General features: G+C 35.3%; 1 protein-coding gene across 3 annotated transcripts in view; it reads right to left on the reverse strand.

Moving 5' to 3' along the window:
- The window catches only part of ANKIB1 (ankyrin repeat and IBR domain containing 1), a 99,757-nt gene that overhangs the window by 13,810 nt on the left and 64,302 nt on the right, over positions 1-21,645 (reverse strand). For all 3 annotated transcript variants that reach the window (XM_052802376.1, XM_052802386.1, XM_052802367.1), the window contains exons 5-11: positions 15,209-15,326; positions 11,758-11,966; positions 9,382-9,470; positions 7,480-7,624; positions 5,903-6,069; positions 1,537-1,625; positions 367-497 (exon numbers count right to left, since the gene is read on the reverse strand). In XM_052802376.1, the coding sequence (XP_052658336.1) occupies positions 367-497; positions 1,537-1,625; positions 5,903-6,069; positions 7,480-7,624; positions 9,382-9,470; positions 11,758-11,966; positions 15,209-15,326 (948 nt within the window). The remainder of the gene's footprint in view (positions 1-366; positions 498-1,536; positions 1,626-5,902; positions 6,070-7,479; positions 7,625-9,381; positions 9,471-11,757; positions 11,967-15,208; positions 15,327-21,645) is intronic.

Raw genomic sequence — 21,645 nt, forward strand, 5'->3', positions numbered from 1 at the left:
TTACTTAAAATGTTTCATCTTCTGCCAACTAAAAATGTTCTTTCTCTTCCATATTATTAATGATGATTAAACTATCAATTACTTCTGTTTCCTTAAGCTTCATACTGTATTGCCAGTAATTCTTAGGTGTTTATGAAACTGCAATCATTACAGTGCTCAACTGCTAGCCAAACAGATTTCACTAAATATTAAACATTTTCTAAATACATGTAACCTGGCATTTGCAAATTATCTAATTCTTACGACAGGTTCCATTAGATCTCAGGCATGACATTCCAGAGATTTTGGACATCTGTGCTCCTAAAACATGACATACACAACCTGAAATATGGTTTCACAAAAAATTATATGAAGGGCCTTTCTTACCTTTGCACATTGCATGTGGTTGCAGCCCTCATTCTTCTGGATTGGGGATTTGCAGTTGGCGCATGGTTTGGAGTTCGTTAGTAGCCACAGACAGTTGGCAGCATCCTCATATGCCTCACTCACTCCCACAACTTTTTGAAGGTGACAGGAGGAGATGGAGCATGCAAAACCAGAGAAGTTGAAATTATACTTGTGTAATCTTTTGTGAAAATCAGATTAGTAAAGATTTATGTTTACATGTTTCTTGACAGACTATTGTAAATCTTCACTATAGATCTTTCTCACATATATAAATATATACATTTTCTAATTTATACATATTTATATATTATTATTACAGGTATTACTCCTATATATTTCCACACATGTATTTCTATATAAATTTATATATATTTGACACATATAACATATAAATGAAAGAATACATGTGTGAGAAAAACCAGCACAGTTTGACAAAGCATGGTGTATCTTGCCTCTTTATAAAATTTTCTATGCTTTCCAGAATATTTATAACATATTATGGAAAGGCTCTGAACTGTGGTAACCAAGTTAAGTTGGTATTTATTGAAATTACTGTTAATCTTTAATTTTTTTGTTAATGTTGACCAAGAAAATGTCTGTCCTGTGTAAACCCAATCTTTATTAGTTTTTTTCAGTAAATGTTATTTATCATTAAGCCATTCCCTACAATTCCCTTGCAATTCACCCTCAACCTTACTATTATTATCACCTGTTGGCTTGAATTAGTTTTAAAGCACACAACCAACCACACGGAACACAACTCAAACAGAAGTGCAGACTGGGTTAAAAGACTTAAAATTGTCCAGGGCAAATAAAGTTATATTCAGGAATAAATCAATTAATTAATGAAACAAAGCTGTAAGAGTAAGGTAAAAGAGTTTTGTATGGCCTGACTGAACCACATGCAGATTTATGGGGAGGAATGGTTTATGAAAAACAGTCTACCATAGTGCTGCCTAATATGCAGTTAAAGTGTGAGGCAGCCCTTCATGCACGGGTTTAATTTTCTTCCCCTTTTACCCTATTTTTCAACTAATGTAGAGTTTCTAATTAATGCAACTAACAAATCCCTCTAAAACCAAAAGATAAAAACAACAGCAAAAGAATTAATCCCCCCCCCCCCCCCCCCCCCCCCAGCATGACTCTTACGTTCTTCTGGTTTCATTTCAGATATTTTCTGTAGCCAGTCCTTCCAGGTTTGGCAGTCACAAGGTTCATGTGCTTCACCAAGACATTCCCTGAAAATGAAGGTGTATACACAATTACTTATCATTTAGAGATTTAGAATTAAAGTTAAAATAGGTTCAAGCTAAAAAACATGGAAACTTACCAAGACACACTCAAACTTTAATTAAGTCAGGAAGATAAAAAGCCATCCAATTAACATTATTTTAAAATACTCTCCGACTACTTGCTCACAAGCACAGATGACCATTATTAAGATTAATAAAAAATTTAAATGAGACAGGAACGGAAAAGAGCTTTTAAAAATTACAATCTAAAATAAATCAGCTGGTTTGTAGTTTGTTTGAGTTATGCCCCGGTACTGTTTTAGTGCCACAAAATGTGCTAGTACAGCTTCTGTGATAAAGGTAAACCAGAATAAAGAGATTATCCAAAACTTGTTAGTTTGCTATAGCTGAAATGCATTTTATGTAGAATTACTTGCACCTATTCAGTTGTAATAATTAATCTTTAACTAGATTCAGGCTTTTAATCTAGAACAAGATCCAAGCCCTTCAACACCAGCATGAAGTATTTATGGATGTTTACTCTTTCCACCAGAGTCTCTTAAATGGGGGCTATAGCTTAGTTACATGGACACAGTGGAGAAATTAATCCCTTGAGCTTCTCTTGAAGTTACTACTAGCTTTTAAGGATGGCAATCACTGCTACACAGTGGCAGATATATGGCTTCCAGACGGTGCTTCGGTGTAGATGTGTCAATATGGACTCTGGATTTGTAATGACTCCTTTTTTTACTGGAATGGCAGTAAATAGCCTCAGACATCTGCAACATCAAACAATACAATTCAGAGGGAGTATATTTCAGATGGGCTCCAGCTGCATCAGAGCATATGCAAGTTTTCTGCAGATCCAATGGTGAACTGCTCTCTGCAGTGCAGATTCAGAAGTTACATCTATACTCTTCTGATTGCTCTTGTCCACATCTTAAGCAGGAATGCAGGAACAAAGAAAAGGTTACAGCAACAGTTTTCAACGTTTTTCCCACTAGCTAGTCTGCTATCAAACAAGCTTAAATTCACTACACAAGGATGTCTGGTTTGGAGATACTTAAAATCTGTGGCTGGGAAAGATTGTACTGGAATAAATAACTAGTCTGTAATAAGGCAATCTCAGCCCTGGTTGAAAACCGACACCTTTCACTTCTGTGGGACAGTAGTACACTTAAATCATTGACTTCAAGAGACCCAAGACCTCTTACTCAGTATTTGTTGCCAGAAAGGACTGAAACTAGCAAAAATTAACTTTAACAAACTCAGTTTTAAGTTAAAAGCTGATTAGTCAATCTATTACTGGGAAGGGAAAGGTTGTGTCTTTGATGTTTTCAAATTTGTAAATACGTGGATTTTTAATGAAGTGCAATCATATGGATATCATGTATCTATATCTAGATCTAAATCTATAGGATAGTCACAACAAAGTGTTAAAGAACAACTTCTCATGGAAGAAGTTCTTTCTTCAGCCCACCCCAAACCAAGGATTTTTATACTGGGATGTCATTTTACTAGAGTAAAAGCATTTTGCCTATCACTCATAAAACTTTTTATGAAACAAACTTGTATTTTGGATAGACTCCCTGACAGCACTGAATGAAGGGAACTAATGCCAAACGGCTGTAATAATTAACAGCATTAGCCTCCCCAGACTGCCTTCCTCAATAATCAGCAGGATGATTTATCAGAAGGTGCAGTACATACTTAATAAAATTGTAGCAAGTTTCAACAAGTTAAAATTCATGGAAGGGCTAAAAGCATCATCCAAGAAGAATGCAGTTCTGGATTTTCTTTCCCCTCATAATAATATTTATATCACATAATGCATTTTGAATCAAAACAGAAAAACACTGTTGCAACTTATAATTGGCTTCCCAAGTGCACCTGAAGAGATGCCTCTCCCACAGGAGAAGACTCTGAGTCTCCATCTAGGATGAGAGGAGGACTGATGATGCAAACCCAAATGTGCACTGCCTGCTACAACTGTTTTCCAGAAGTGTCTGCCTGCTACAAATCTTTGTGCTTCTGAAACAGCATGAAGGGGTTCTAATATATTGAATGTACCTGATAATACACAGGTATAGGATTTGTGCAGTTTTTATTTGTACTACATTTAAATATCTCAGAATGCTTTTTCTGAAAGGGAATAGAATTTTGTATGTCACAATAGATTACAAAGATTACACACAGATTACATTTTGTTGAAGGTGCTGTTAGTGGTGGGTAATGAAAAATGAGTAAATTCTAAGGAACTCCGTAGTTAAGAGGAACATTGCTACTTTCACATAAAAAAAAAAAAGGAAATTGCTCGATAGACTCAGAGAATTTTCTTGCTTTTATGAGCAGGAAGGCTATAGATCCAAAAAAAGGAAGTGATTATCTAGGGGTTGGTTGGGGTTTTCTAATGCATAAATTCTGAAGAATCTCTTAGTAAATGCAGTATCAATTGCTATTACAATGCCTAAGCTCTAGATTACCTGGCTAAAACTTGCAGAACTGACGTAAGTATGCAGCTGTGGGATTTGTTGATTGAACTTTAAAGATATGAAGCAAGCTCCCTTTAAGCATACAGTAATGATGAAAACCCTCTGAACTGAGAATACGCTTTCTTTTTCTGCAGAGGAACTCATTCATGCTCGGGGTTTTTTGTACTGTAAGACTAATATGGCTGTCCTCAGCAAATGGTTCTGATTTATAGTACTGCAGGATGCTTTGGTTGCTAGCACAATTTTCTTGCCATTGCTGAAACTCTCCATTCACTTCCGTGGGGATGAAAAAAATGCCTTGGAAAGCCCCTCTTGGACATTTTGCTGCTAAAATGAGATCTTTTTCCAAGACCTTAACCGTATTTGCTTGTGCAGTATCTCAAAGCATTAACATAAAAAGAACGTTCAGAAATATTATCAGGAAACATAAAAAAGACATTTCTCATAAAAATTAGGCACTCAGAGGACATTCTCATACTCAGAGGACATTCTGGGGAGCTAGTACATTCAGCCCATGTAAAGGAAGCAGAAGGTGCCAATGTCTGAAGAATCATGTCAATATTACACTAAAGTGGTCTCAAGCTGTCTTTCAGGTTAACGGAAAAATTGATTCTCTGTAATCAGAAGCAAGGATGAGAGGATGGTAGCTTCTTGTGGAATAGTACTAAAGTTTGTTATATGTTCACTGGTAAGAACATTTTCTGGTTTGTTTCCACAGGATTTGTTTCGTTCCAAGTTCTCCATCCATTGTGAACAAACTCGTCCCAAGAAGTTCTGTTTTCTGGCTTTTGTGGTTGTTTTATTATGCCTACTTTCCTCTTCTTCCTTTCCATTCATATGGGGAAAGAACTAAAATCAGAAGCATCTTTCATTAAGAGTCTTATGATATTTGGAATCACGCACGTTATTCAGGATCTCTTCTTGCATCATGGTTTCAATTGAAAAATGAAAAGAAGTATTACTCAGCTTGTCTGAATATCTATACTTTGGTTGACTCTTTTTGGTTTTCCAACCGCGAGAAGGGTGTCCCACTACAACAGTCATGAATTGTCAGTCTGATAATCTCAAGGAACTAGGACAGGGCTTTGCTCTGCAGTTCAGAAAAATATCCCACTACTTTTTTGCTTTTGTTGATACCGTTGCTGTCCTTTCCTTGGAAGTGCTGAAGATAGGCAATCTGAGGGATGTTTTTTAAATATCTTCTGGCTTTTTACTCCTTCTCGAGCTTGCACTCATCTTAAGACTCAATAGAAGGTAACATAAAGAAAAAGTGCTGATCCTAAAGTGAAATAATGATTGGAGTGATCCTGCAAAGAGAATAGCTATGTATGAAGCAAAAGGTCCTTCATAGTCCTGTTTAAACTGCAGCTTCTTTGATGTGATTCTATCAAAATTCAGAAAGAACTAAAAATTGCTGATTTTCTGTACTACAATTCAGAATGTGCCATGTTTCGATTATACTACAACTATCTAGAGCACACACAAAAATCCCTCCACCAATATCCTGCTTCTCCTCTGTCCCCTCAGAACAGAAAATCACAACACTCCATACTGCTGTTTTGCATCTAACAGAGCCAATAATGAGTACTATAAACCTTTGCTGTGCCCCAAAATACTAAAATATTTGTGCATATGAGGTTATTTAGTGCATGGATACAGGATAGTAGCGTCATATACCATCCCATACAAATTTTTGTTGCATGCTTGGTGCTAAGTGGGACTTTTTAATTAATCCCCGGAGTAGCAGTGACTGTGAGTTTATGTAGATGTAGGTAAGTTTCTAGTACTAACCAGCAGAAAAGATGTCCTTTTCCACAATCTACAGCAGGGGCTTTTAGCATAGGGAAGCTAAGTGTATCTGATCCTGTTGAATTTGATCCTTGTCTTGTTAGCCTTACTGCTCTTTCACAGCCTGGTATAGGACACCATTTAATAGCAGGATTATTTTCAACAAAGGCCTGGGGGAAAAAAAAGGAAAAAAGGAAAATATTTTACCACATAAGATCAGATTTCATCATTGATATAAAACAATCTGTATTCATAATCTTCCTTTGAAGGACCAAAGCCAAAAAGCATAAGGACAATCTTGTAGCTACTTTGACAGGCTTTTAAAAATAGTTATAAAAAGGAAATAACTTAATCTTCACCTTAAAAATGGTATATTTTTTTGAAATAACAACAGTACTCCAGACTTACGCTAAGATGCAAATAACTTGCATCCCAAACAAAATGTTCAATGTGTGCAAGACAATTCCTTTGTGATATGGCTTACTGTAAACTTCTACTATATATGCACTCACAATATGCTCATTAACAGAACTGACTCTTGTAGTTGAAAAGAATTAAAACCTACCTTATTGTTTAAAAGAAAAATCCCACAATATATCCCACCCACAATAAACTTGAAATTAGAACTCGACTAACTCAGGAATTTACCTCCAATCTTTTTTGGTTAATGTAGCAGATTTTCTTTTGTAAAACTTACATCTAATAAATGAGGAGGAAAAGGAACTTTCACTACTTTGCTTCGAACCTATGCTGATCACCAGCCACTTGAAATATGAAGATGTAAAAGATTAATCAGATCTGGTCATTTAATTTGCATCCTATTGTGGAAGACTCTTAGTGTACATTAAAGAGACTTGTCACACAAAGTATTTTATTGTAAACGAAAAAATATTTCTCTACTTTCTTTTGCCCTGCCACCACTGATAAAGTAGCACATTATCTCAAAGACTAGTTCATTACTACACTAGTGTAAAAGAAAAAATATGAATTAAAAGATTGCTTTTAAAAACAAGTTGCAATGATGGAAATAAACACATAAAGAAATCAAATGGGAAAACCGAATCAAGGTTTTCCTACTTCTCTTCCTATATATACCAATCATATTAAGCGTTGGATGGAAAAAAATTTAAGTAATTCACTTGTACTAATAAATTTTAAAAATGGAAACAGGTACTATTTCTGAATGTAAACAGTCTCTTGGTAATAAAAATAATCCAAAAACTCTTAAAAATTCTAGACTGCCAACACAAGCAAGTCTGGCTGATTAAAAGCTTCGTATCACCTGTTACAAATATTAGTTTGATCAAATCATTTTATTAATACTGCATTAGATTACACATTATGGAAGTATTGCATTTGTGCTTAAGGAATAAATATAATGTTCTCTCTTTGTTCTCAGTGGTATATCAAACATTGATATTATGGCATATAAGACAGCCAGTTATTCACTGTACGTATTAATTTATGAATTTCTACTCGGAAAGTTACAGATGTATTGCAGCATTTCACATAGAAGTTTTAAGTTATTTTTTATAAAATGAAATACAGTTCAAGAGTATAAGAACAGTTTGATAATTTACCTTAATGTCAAATTGAAGGTATCTTTTGTCCATCTCCTTGGAAACCACACTTTCTATGATGTCTACAGGCACAAGCTGGAAACAATCATATGCTGGGCAAAAAATGTTGTGAGCTTCACCCTCCTGAATTTTCAGATTCAAAAATCTGCCAGAATTTTGTCAGTCAGTATTTGTGAATAAAAAGTAAAAATTAAAAGGCTGCTGAATACTTTATACTAGGTTCACAGATATTCACATTAATCAATTTTAAAACAAAGAATAGGAAGTATCCCTTTCTGCTCAAAAGGGCTACAGATTTTTATGAACAGTATAATTAAAAAAAATTAAAGAACACTGTCATGGTTCAGAAGTGAGCACCATCAGCTATGCTTAGCCCTATGTGTTTGTGGTTTCCATCCTTGCCATTTATCAGAGACAGCTCTGCAATGTTTAATTAAACTGAGCATTACTTCTAACTTAAATCAGAAACAGAACATGTAAGTGTAATTAATCTAGGAAATAATTAATTTGATATGCAATTAATTTTTACAACTGTGCTAGTCAAAATAGGTTGGCTCTTGGAAACAAATGTCTAAATGGAGACCTTTACAGTCCCTAAGCACCAGAACGCAAGACAGAACGAGCTCAGAAATCTGCTGAAAGCTGGACTTTTAACTAGCAGTGCACAAGGTTGCTTAGTTCAAAAGCTGTAACTTACTTATTAATCTGACACCAAGGATGATACTCATCTCATCTAACTTTGATCATCTAAAGGACAGGCAGCTATTCTAACTTAGTCACCTGGGATCCTTTAATAGTTAAGGCAGAGAGACTTGCCAATTCATCCCATCTTAGATGCGTATCTTAGAATGGGATAACTCAGTCCTGGCTATGCTCCGAGTAACTCAGAAATGACTGGCTCAGAAAGATGAATCCCACCCTAGATGTGCCACCACAAACACTTGCTTGACATTGAACTGTAGCTCTGAGTGTGTGCACAAATCGCAGTACATGTAGTCCAGCACCCAATTTAGAAGCACCATGTCAAGCCAGTCATCTTTTGGTAACTTCTACATCGCTGCATAACAATTTGCAAGACAACAGAAGCATGACTATTCATTTTCTTGCTGCTGAAAAGAACTGCATTCTAAAAGCTTATATGGAAGAGAAAGTGCTCTTCCTTAACATAGGAGGAATGGGTTCATAAAAATGGGGCTGATCTGCAGTAGGACTAGCTGCGCTGTTATGACACTGTAACAAGACACTACAGTGGTACAGTTCAAGTAGTACAATCTCCTGAACGGGGAAAAGATGAATATAAAAGCACTGCATGCAGATATAATTATTCCTGGGAAGTATGATTAATATTTGTAGTAGCATAACTATCCATGTCCGAGTTCTTTACTAGCATGACTATTCTGACTTTTAAAAAAATTACGTAGTAACAAAAGCATTACACTAATAGAACTTTCAAGCTAAATCTACTCCTCAGTTATTAACCCTGAATGTAAGAAAGCATTTTAATTGCTCTTCTGACTGGAAATGGATTTTCGATGTCTAAGTTTACCATGCTAAACTAAGAGAAGGAATTAAGCATGTGCTTAATTTAGAAAGTGTAAACCCCAACGCCACCAACACCATACACACACTCAGCAAATCAAAAGTAGGCTCATCTATTTACATGCAGGCTTGAAACATTTGCTTAAGAGTTTTGCTAAATCAGGACCAAACCAAACATTACGTAAACCTAAAACAGTTGAGGGCCATTTTGAGTGACAACTTAAATATTCGATAGGGCCAAACCAGCAACTCTCTGAAACCCAAACAGTACTTTAACATTAGCTGTTTACAGTCTCTGTCCTTCCCTCTTCAAAATGGCAAGTATGAAAGTTTCTCAAAAGATAGAAAAGTACATATACTCACGCCTCCCAGCACGCTCTGCAGAAGTCATGTCCACAAGGCATATCCACTGGGTCTTCAAACACAGAAATATTAGACATACAAATGTCACACTGTAGATGAAAAAAATACTTCTGATTAAGAAATACCCTAAAGCCTTTCATATTGTTAGCAGGACACATTACGGTGGAAAACCTCAGCAAAAATTTAAAGAACTGCTCAGTAGGGTAAAAAAATTAACTGTAGCCAGAAAAAAAGTTATTTAAGCTATAGAAATAGAAATGGGAAAGATCAAGTATCTCTGTTTATACACCACCCTATCCAAACAGCACATTTTGGGGTGCCTTCCGTCATGTCCTCCAGCTCAGTAAGTGCTTCACCCTGCAGAGCACTGGGACATCAGAGTTAGAGTTCTAGGGACAAAAGGGACCTGAATTTTTTATCAGCTTCACAGGCAGCCAGAAATGGGAGTTTGGAGATGACAGAGGTTACAGGAAATGTTTAGTATCTCACACAATCAGGTCCAAATCAAGGCGGAGCAATTTGGTTGTGCAACAGCAGCAACTATTTTAAGCAATAACCTACATAAATACTATTTTTTTAAAATACTTCAAGGCTTTCGATCAAAATAAAGCGTAAGTTAAGCTATAAATATTCCAACAGAAGATACCACTGCTGAATTTTATACAACTAGCTACTATAGAAAAAATAACATTGAATATTGAGACCGTTCCTCTGAAAACATTTAAAGCATAGGGATGAAACTACTCATTGCTTGTGGTTAGGCGTGAAAATAAATATTCAAGTTCTTCAAGGAGTACAAACAGATTTTTCTTTCCATTGGAACAAAGACTGCATGAGAATTTACTTCAACTTTCAATACATTAGATACTATACATACAGAGGATATTTAAAAAAAGTTAGCCTACAGTATGCCACTTTTTAAAAGCACTTGTGTTATAGCCAAAACAAAACCAAACCAAAAAAGTCAGCCTTTAAAGTGCAAAACTCGATGAAGGCATTTATTGTTGTTTCAGTCATTTCAGCTTATTGTCTTGCCAAAATTAAATATTTTAGAAGTCGACAATGCATCAAAAATGTTCAGTATTAAATTTATATGAGTTTTCAATTTTGTTTAAAATGTAACTTTAAAATAAGGAATTTCATGAAGCCCTGAGTTCAAAATATCAAGTACAGAACATTTACTGGGACAGTTTTAATTATAAGATAGGATGTAAATGCAAAATCTGAAAAGAAGCTTTATAGCTTGTGGGTTTATTTTATCTATACCTTTTAGTTTTCATTTTCCTGCCACAATGAGAGACTTCAGAAAATATGTATTATTTCATAAACAACATTTTGAAAATATTATTTTGATAGCTCTTTATAAGATTTTTAAACAAATGGGAATACTAAATGTGTAACTCTGGATTTGGATTTAGACACACTAGATCTAGAATGGCAATCATTATCCAAACCTGCATTCCTGGCTTATGGACCATCAATGAAAAACAAAACATACAATGTAAAACTGAAGACGTGTAATCTTTCATTACACATTTTAATTGGGAAATATTCCCAGACAATATTTAACTGCTAATGTAAATAAATGTATGATAACATTATTCCTTCTATATAGCATCTTTTTCAGCATTTTACAATTAGAGAAATAAAAGATTTCTATGCAGGAATGCAAAATCTTAATTTTAATATGAGATCTAGGGACGATGCATTTGCAAGACTGCATGTAATATTCCAGAAAAATGCTTAGGTCATGGAGCAAAAGTTTTATAATGCTGCAGCTGCGGATTATTAAAAAGAGAACTCTGTCTTCCAAAAGAACCACACTGATTTTAATGAAAGGCGCTTTCATATTTCAGATTTGCAATAGCCTTGTAAACCGCTTGAAGCAGCCCACACATACTAAAAGTAATTATAAGCTTACAGTACACTAGTGGGCTGACATTTCAAAATGCAGACAAAGAGAATTTTGTTTTCTAAAGAAAAAATTTTCAAAAGGCAAGGTTCACAGCATTGGGTACATTCAAGGAAATGGATACAATGAAAGTGAACATCTTGGTAAGTATTAGATGAGGAGAAGCTCAAAAGAGCCAAATGCACTGATGTGACTGGAGCTGGCTAAAATGCTACTTTGTGAGTGACAGCCAAGGTTAAAACAGAGTGCTTTATATTAGCCAGATGCTCGATTGTGTTATTGTATAGAATATGTAAGGTGTCAACTTCTCGGTTCACCACTTTTGGAAAAAGAAAACACTTTACACCTTTACAAATGTATTTTCAGAATGAGATGACAATGCAGCTCTCCTATCCACATAGGTGTGCTATGTTTAGAAATAAGCTCTTTTGCCGTGCTAGTTTCAGATCTATTTATAAACTTACCACAGCTGTCTCAATATCTCCTGGTGAGGGGCTGATTTCATCAGGGGAAGTTACAGAAGAGCGAGTAGTGCGTGGAGTTCGCGGAGAAGGGAGAGTATCCCATGCGTTGTATCCACTTGGAGGGGGAGTTGGCATCTGAACCCCTGAACGCTGGCAGCAGTTCTCCGGATTAGACATCCATGCTTCAAGTAACTTCTCCCTGTCCCAGTCTTCAATAAATATACAGATACAGGAAATTTTGCAGCTGACAATGTTTAAAATATGTTTTGTAACTGCACCCTCAAAAGAGTATATAAACACTAAGCTAAAACATTTAGAAATAAATAAAAATGATAAAGTATGAATGGAACTTTAGACATTAAATTTTACAGAACACATTCCAAGATAATACATAATGCAATGTATTTAAGTAAATAATTGCATCGCAAGCATCTCCTTTCCCTGTAATATCAGTCTTAAATAAAATTATTTTTATTATTTATTTACAGCAGTTGTAGTAGCCAGGAGACTCAATCAGAAACCAGAACTGCAGTGACTTGCAAAGACAGATCAAAATATAACAGCCCTTTCACCAGAGAATTTTCAATATTTTCCCTTTCTATAAAAAAAGTAATTGTTCAATATGCATTCACTTTTATCTATTGTGATTTTTTAAGAAGTTGAAGCCAAGTGCTACAAATGAAGGAAGAAGACTAAGATACAACTAGATTACAAAAAGATTTGTGACCTAATGAGTTACCAGTCTTTATATATGCATATAAGAGTGATGTATTTCTGGGGAAAAAAAAAAGACCCCCCCGCCACCTGACTGCAAAAAAATTTCATATATTCTTACCACGTGTTTATTCTATAATTGTTACTGAATGCTTTACTTTCATTCATAATTAACAGTGCCCATTTATATACAAAAAAGAACTAGTGAAACAAATTTTATTATGTATGAAGAACTTAAACCTAAATCAAATTTTTTTTAATCATTGTTTGAAATGTCTTCTGTTTCTGATTCCTAAGAGTAATACTAAAGATATCTTAAGAATAGTGATTTTTTCTATTAAAAATACTTAAAAGTTCTCATTTAAATATAAAACTACCAAATTCCTATATGGATTTGAATCTAAAACCATATCATAGGCTAGTTTAATTTCATTTGTTTAAAGACATGGACTCTGAACATATTTACACTTCAAAAATTATGAACTTTATTAGCATTTTTCAAATTACTCTGAGTTTATAATCTTTCAGAGGGGAACTGACTGATGATAAGATACAGATAAAATTTGCTAAAAGTTTTCTTGAGCTCCTTTGTTTGTACTGTATCTTTAAAATTACCCAGGGTTAAGACATGCTACTAAATGGATTCCACTGTGTTTTCTTTACTAAGTTATGAGTTTTAGTAAAATATGAGGTAGTTACATTTGCTAAATTGACTCTCTTCTATCCTGAAATCATATGCTGTATAACGAACTAGAAGAGAAACAGGAACAATGTTGAAAAAACACTTGTAGAAAAACTGTAAAGTTATTTATTTTCTTGACCGCCATAATAACAGTTTTTATCTTGGCTGTAACTCTACATACTTCTGTCTCTTGATTGAAAAAAAAAATACACTCTTAACTCTTACAGCCTGTGTTAGTAAATTGGTATAGTTGTATGATAAAAGAAAGCAAAGTTTGTTGGATTAAGTATTACCTGTCTGTAAACTATTAAAAGTAGTACATAAGAATGATCTTTCCAAGAATTTAAAACATGCTTTTCATACATTAAGTGTGAATTAAGTTAAGACTTCACATTATTCTTTTATGAATTTCAAGATTAAATGCAAAACCATTATAATTTGGCATTTGATGCTTCCTAATTGTCTAAGCCTTTGTAAATAGCTCAGTTATTCCCTTTACTAGGTTGAACCAATTCTATGTCTTCATTTCAAATAAAATAAATTGTTTGAATAATTTCCAGTGTATGAGTACAACTACAGGCAAAATAGTTGACTTTCTCATGATTTGCAAATTGTCTGTGCTTCTTTCTGTGCACTGGCCAATTGCGTTAAGTTATCACTACATCACTAAGGCAACATCGGTAGAACGACCTTTCCAACACAGACTGATTTCTTCACAACTTTCAGTTCCTGCTTGCTAGATGCTGGCAGACATTTCTCCACAGTTTACATCAACCTCACTGCTTTTGGACTTATTACGGACTGTACTGCGACAGTATTGCCATCATTTTCTTCAAAATATATGCGCAGGTTACACAATCTGCCTACCCACTTAGTCAAATATTAGTAATACTTAGCCTTAATGAGAGCATTCTGAGAATCCAAAACAGCATTCAAATAGTGCACAAATTATAAATACATCATAAGAATTAAACAAATAATCAACGTTAAAAAACATATACGCAAAGACTGTGCTTTAAATATCATCAGACTGGCACAAGGTCATGTTGACTTAATTCAATGTTAAAAGGAACACAAATACCAACTACTGAAAATAATGTAAAAGAGATGAGTTTCAGGTACCATACCCCCTCATGAAAGTCTGCCAAATGTTGTGGGTTTAAAATAACGTTCTCCTATTTCACTTTTCCCTCTCCCTTTTATTTTCGCAAGGAGTCCACAAAAATAATAGGGTATGAAAGCTTAATCCAGCAATACGTTGATGAGCATGCAAACCATTAACTGCCTGAGTAGTTCCTTTGGCATACAGTAACAATGCAGATGCTTCAGTAAGCATAAGTTTTGAATCACTGAATTAAAGCCTAAAGCTTCCACTGAGTTTCAGAGATACTTTTGTTTGGAGCAAACACACCGAATTCAGTATATCCCCATTCTGACAAGCCCAGTTTAAATTACATGAGAAGAGCACAGACTGATTTCAGTGAAATTAAACTAGTTACAGATATACACATGGAAAAGTATACCCTGTATTAAAAGAGTAACTATAAAAATCCTTCAAAGGACACACACTGATATGCTTTAAACCCCAAGGCAATTTCCAGCCATTTATTACAATGGTCAGACTGCTTTTATTGCAACAATAAATAAATAAATAAAATATGATCCAGTTTTATATACAAATATAGAGTGGCAGAAAACCAACAGTCTGACAAAAATAGGTACAATCAATTTGACTTTTTTGACATATAAAACCATGGAAGTTCTACTTCTGTGTCTCTCACTAAAATAGGAAAGCTCTGTTTCTCCACACTGCTTAAGTTAAAATGTCTTCCATTGCAATTCCTAGTTTGAATCACTTTCCTATCAGTCTCCCTGTCTGCCTCAATGCTTTTTGACATACTGCAGCTGTACTTCTCTCTGAAGTATTGTGTGAACGGTTTCCTGGTCTTTGATTAACTGTTACTTCTCTTTTACTTGGAAATAAAAAGTAAACATACAACTGCAATTTTGATTTTGCTGAAAACAGTTTCTTTAGTCTTTAAGGGTTTGGATTACCATGTGCCCGAAGTAGAGCTTCTGCAGTAAAGAGCGGGGCTTGGAGCATGTCAGCAGATTCCACGATCAGCATATCCTTAAGCCTTCGCAGGTCCTGAAGTCTTAGCCCCTCATATGGCTTTGAGAAGAAGAAAGACAATTTATGTCTAGCAGTATTTTCCATTAGTCTCTAATGCCATATTAAAATTAAAACATTCAAAGCACTGTTACTGATCATCATCTCAACTATGAGGTAATATGTGACAAAATTTAGTCATTGTGCAGACCAATGACCATGCAAAGCTTTATGGAAACGCTGTCATTCTGCAATATTTACAGTATGATCTTTGCACATTTCAAAATCTAAAAGACAGTATCTCTAGAGTTCTCCATTATAGTTGGAGGCCACGTTCAAATGATGAACTAGCCTAACATTGACTCTCTCTCTCTCTCAAAGAAAGCTAGATTTTCACAGAATCCAGCTGAATTTTGAAGTGATTAAACTTCAGATATTGTGGCATGGGTATGAGAATGCATGACTAGATTTGAACTAAGGATTTTAGGGGAGCGAGAGAAAGGACAGGGTCACATATGTTGCATATAGATTCTCTGACACTAACTTTATACATAAATTGAGACCCATTAACTTTGAATTGATCTGGAGGAGGATACATTGAGACATTAGATAGCAAGAAGGGATATGTCTGTGGACAGAATCAGGTACAAGTCTTTTGAGGCAATATCCACCCTCACAGAAGCGCAGCAGTCAGTCATGAATAGGAGAGATGAGACATGCAGTCAGAGGTTCAGAGAAACACAGAATGGTTGAGGTTGGAAGGGACCTGCGGATGTCATTTGGTCCAACCTTCCTCCTCAAGCAGGGTCACCTAAAGCCAGCTGCCCAGGACCATGTCCAGTCAGCTTTTGAGTATCTCCAAGGCTGGGGATTTATTATACATGAAGATGTCAAAACTCTTTGAGAAACAATGCCCAACTCTGACAGCCCTACACAGTCAGAGCAGATCATCCAGCTGCCTTCCTCATCTGGAGCTCCATCCCCTTATTATAGCGTTAAAAAAAGGTCAAATTAGAAAGACAAGAAGGCAGTAATTTTAGGATTCTGAACTAGCTCCAACTAAGATACTAGAGATGCATACACATGTTTTGCAGACTCCTTTTTAAAACTAAGAAAGGAAGAACATGACAGCAAATAAGGTATTTGTTAAGTGTTGCACAGGGAAAATGCCCAAAAGGTAGAAAGAGAAAAACAAGTGGGAGGATATGTACAGAGAATGGATACAGAAAGGGCATGTAAAAAAATTCTTCTTAGATGCACTGGTTTTACTTATGTAAAGGATAGCTAACAAAAGGTTGAAAGCATTTGACACAAAACTGGTTATTATGTGGTCAGGACTAGTTAGGAACCTGGCTACCAAATGGCAATTGTCTTCACCAATTTGGAGAAGAAAGGACACAGGGCAGCAGGAATAACAGATAACCACAGTTAAGACCACGTATCATTATTATTTATTACCTATATTTTGATTATATATAGAGCATAGTCCAGGATTCTCCAGTGCTAGATAATATGCACACACATGCATGCATACGTACATAGACACAAAGCAAAAGACTGGTTCTGTCCTCGGAAGTTTACAATCTAAGTGAAAGCCTACTGTGCGCATAACCCTTTGAGGGTCTTTGAGGGTTTGCCTTCCAACAAGCAGAAGGCAGAAGAGATGGGAGAATGGATACCCTGGGCTGCTACACGATTTTGTTCTTTTGAGACACCTACTTTTAAACATAACATACTTCCTATATTCTAGGTATCATAATAAACTCTATAAAATGCATCTAAAACCATAACTGACTCCCACAAGGACTTCTTCTGTTAGCTAGTCAGTAAAATAAACAGGAACTTCTGGATATTAAAAACTCTGTGATTGGCAAGAGTAATGGTGCCATGGCTCTGCATTGGGTCTTTGTCCTTTTGGAGAAAGCAAGAAATGCAGAAGAGAAATGGACTGTAAGTGTCCTGACCTTTATCTTGATTGCCCAAGTTCAGGGAGTTTCTGTATGTCCTTCCATGCTGATCACGCAGGACTCGGTAAAGGACAATCTGAGCATTAATGGCTTGCACTGAAATGAGTCTGGGCCACTTGATTCATAGCATGCTGGAATTTGACTGACCTACTTAATTTCTTACAAAAGAAATCATTTATAAAAACATGTCAGAGAGACAGGGATACAAACAGCTGGGTGCCTGAATGATTATAATTGCACGAATATACTGCAAAAAAATGGAAGCAAAGAGTAAATCGTCTGAATCTGAACTGCATTTTGAATTGCAATTGTAAAACAAGTAGCTTTGTCAGCACAACAGTACTCAATTCTTGAAGACCACATATATTATAAAAAGAAATGTCTTTTCTGTTAAATCTGCAACATATATGCATGTTTTAGGACCCAGTATTTTATCCTGAAATGCAGATATGCTCAAATTATATTTAACTGATTGGTTCTAGGTCAAACACTGGCAAGTATCTCCCTTAAATAACACACTATTATATTATCTCAGCTGGAGCATTCCATACAACCCAGCAGGGATTTTTGGATCCTGCGGTTTTTAAGAATCCTAATTTCATCTTTTTAAGTAATGAGGGAAGTATTTCTTAAGAATGTGTTTGAAACTTCAGACATTTGTTTCATAAAATAATATATGAGCCCACAGAAGAAGCTCAAAGAAAGGAAATTTTAGGCTGGCACTATTAAGTAGCTTAATCTGGAAATTCCAGAATGAAGGCTTTATACAATGAGAACCCTTAAAAATGTTAATGTGTACAAGACATAGTCTTTTAGAGACCTGTGAAGACACAGTCTTTAGTTATAAGGATGTATATCCTTTATGTAATATCATGGAGGTTTGTTTTTAACTACTTCCAACATTGATGACTTATCTCTGCACTGCCATACACTGTAAAGGATTTTGATTACAGCTTATGATGCTCAGAGACCTCCTTTAATACTCATTTATGGAGGAGCTCTTTATTGATATTTGCTGTGAAAAAGGCATTGTTCAGTATTAGCATCACTTAACTATATAATGATTCTGGAATATACTATTTGGGTTACTACTTTAACGCACTGGTGAGCTTCTCACTACAGATTTCAACACTTCTGTATTCTTAAGAGCCCTTCTTTTTAACATTTTTTTCTCAATTTTTTATCAGTAATATTTAGATATCATAAATTATAGAATTGTTTTTCTCCTGAAAGTACTTTTATTATGTAAACTGATTATTTTAATAGTTCATTTCAAACTATTATTATTTTCTTCACTTTTAAAGTACCATTAAAAAAGACAAGGGCAAAGTAACTCTTTGCTACAGTGATGACTATATAATTAAATGGTGTCAAATATACTCTATGTAAATATCCTCCTTTATGGGTGGATGGAGTTCTATAGTTAATGGAGTCATATATTTAAAAAATCATTTATACTCCATTTAACTCATTCAAGTATAAGTAAATGCACTATATGTATATACATGTATATATATCTTAACTGCTTGTAGTCCCCTTCTCTCTGTTCACTTTATAAACCATTCTCTATCTGTAGAGATAAAGTACCTTTTAATCACTTTAGATAACTCTTTGTGTTTATGGTATGTGCATTATATATATGACATCAATTCTGGAACTGAAGTAAACCATTGCAATTACTATACACTCAATAAATCTGTGATACACTCACTAGCAGTGTATTTCTACAGTATTCAGTAGCACATATGTAAAATTAACTAAGAAATTACATACTTTGCTATTGCACAATGTATTTCACTGAGTCTGACTGAAAGCCAAAACTGTTCTGGATGATCTGCTCTGAAGTACTGCTTGTTCCCAGGTGTTTCTTATGTAAGTTTAAAGCATTGCATGATGTAATTGAAAAGAAGGTGCATGTTATCTTCCAGGGATACATCACCAAGACAAATATGCTCCCATGCTAAATAAACAGCAAATTAAAAGACTGCAAATAAAACAACCAAAACCTATAAAAGCAGTTTAAAAAATAATCAGTCACAGTCACATTATTTAGTGTAACTTCAATTAGATATAAAAGATAAATATAAACTTAGATTTTATATAACAGAGATTTTTTTTTTGGAGATTGGTCATCAACAAAGTAAGAGAAAAGAATCAAGACAAAGAACGTAATCCAAAATACTCTCCTGGCTTGTTTTCTAATACACTTTCCACCGCCCACACATCATAGATGGATCTTCTTTTGCTACAACTACCTACAGTGTTAAGAGAGTCAGACTTTATACTCCATTCTTAAAATATTTAGCATTTCCATTTTATATCAGGAAATACAGATTATGTGTGTGTTGGTACATTGTTTTCCTTCCAAACGGCATTTTGTGGAAACACACTTAACAATTATGTTTGTGTTTCAAAACTGTTAGGGCCTGTTTGCTACCCATCTTTAACTGCAGTCTCTAATTTGATCACTAAAAATGTCTGAAGTGTACTAAAACCAAAGTAAAATAGAACTGTTGCTTTAAAAATATGCTTCAGGGAGCACTGTAATAAAATGAGATTTTAAAAGGTTGGCTAACTGTATGACGGAAATGGATTTTATTCAGAAACCCTTGTGGAAGGAGTAAACTGAACTGCTGGAAAATGGACAGCTCTTTGCTGTTGGGCTCTCAAACTTGAAATATGGGTCTACTCAGCAATCTGTATTTCCTGACGGCTTGAGAGCTTCTGTAATCAAAGGTATGTATGTGCAAGTTATTTTTTTCACTATTACAAGTGTTTCAATTCTAAACATGAGCACTGACATAACTCCCTGGCGATATTTCACTGTGAAGAACAACACAAACTGGTTCTCAACATCAGAAAAAAAGCTTTGCTATTACTCTGAATACATACACTTAATTCAATCACATTGCACAGAGCACTACAAAAATCTTTTGCTCTGTATAAAAAAAGAGGATTATTTTCTGCTGTGAACATGGCAGGTCTGGAAAGAGAGGTATTGGGTACTATGACTCCAGAAACTACTATGCATATCATAAACACTGGAGTTAAGCCTGTTTGGCTGTTTTGCCTGGGAAGAAATCCTATTCATCATTTTCAAATGTTTTATCTTTTCCTCTAACCTTCATTCAAGAGATGAAATGACTTTGAAAATGCATTTCTTGGTGTTCCAAAGTTTTTTAATTCTTCATGAATTATTTTTTTGTGTGTTTTGGAAGTATGTTAAAAGGCATCACTGAACAATTACAATCTAAATACCATGTTAAACAAGCATTTTGCGCACTTGCTTGCCTCAGTGTTTAATACTTTTTAAAAATGAAATTGAGAGAAAAAAAAGTAGAGGACCATGTCTGAGGGGCAATTTTGGTGAAGGATATGTGTTCCGGGGAAGGCTTTTGGATCACTTCTCATGCCCCATTAAGATAACTGCTGGAAGCATCACCATAGCCAGTGGTAAGTGCAGCTTTCACTGCCCATCCCAAACATTTGTCCAGAGACCTGGAGGATGAGGACATGAGGTCATTTGGATTACAGTTCAGTGCTAGTCTTTCCAAGGCTTTTTTTTTTTCATCTGGTTTTGGCCACTCTGAGGGCTAAGACTGAAAAACGAACTTCCCCTGACTACATGCTCTTGGCATCTCTTGTGCTAGCACTTGTGCTGTTACAGTTACTCAAGAAGTTAGAAAACTTAACCCACTGAAAAGTCACAAAGAAAAGGGTGGGGGGATGAAGGGAGCACATGATGGCAGAATTGCTCTATGTGAAGCCCCAAGACCACCAACCGGTGTACCAAATACCAGGCTGACATTTTTCAGCTTGTGAATCTTTAGAACATGTGGGAAAGCTGCCCTGGTATGTCAGATGGCTCTAGGTCTGCAGGCCTGCCTGCATTTTGGTTCTCATGCTCAACAACTTTGCTAAAAACAAGTCAAATGAGGAACAGAACTGTATCTTTTAACAGTCTCAGTGAAGTGACCCCAAATTAACATAATTACCTTTTACTTGAGACCCTTGTAACTATCAAGTGTTTAAGCTGATTTTGCTCTGAGCTTCTACCTTAAACAGCCACGAGACATTATCTTTCTCTTGCTGAAAAGCCTGTTCAGGTGGTTCTTGATTTGCCCCATCCATATTTGTAAGTTCACTATTTTCTTAGCTCTGCTGATGCATATGCCAGCAAACCCATAGTATAAATACAATGATAAAAATTATTCAGGTTAAATAAAACAATTGCAGATTACCACTCTTTAAAACATTTTCTTCTTTTAAGCCAAATCATTGCTATGATCCAGTCAGTCCACAACATAACCATCCAAATAGTTCTACCTGTACAACCAAAGGAGTGGTAAACTGCAATTGTGGCAGGAAACTGCACCAGTCTTTTATTGGTTTTGTCAACAGAGAAAATGTAATTT

The sequence above is a fragment of the Harpia harpyja genome, chromosome 1 (genome assembly GCF_026419915.1).
Source record: "Harpia harpyja isolate bHarHar1 chromosome 1, bHarHar1 primary haplotype, whole genome shotgun sequence".
NCBI classification, from domain to species: Eukaryota; Metazoa; Chordata; class Aves; order Accipitriformes; family Accipitridae; genus Harpia; species Harpia harpyja.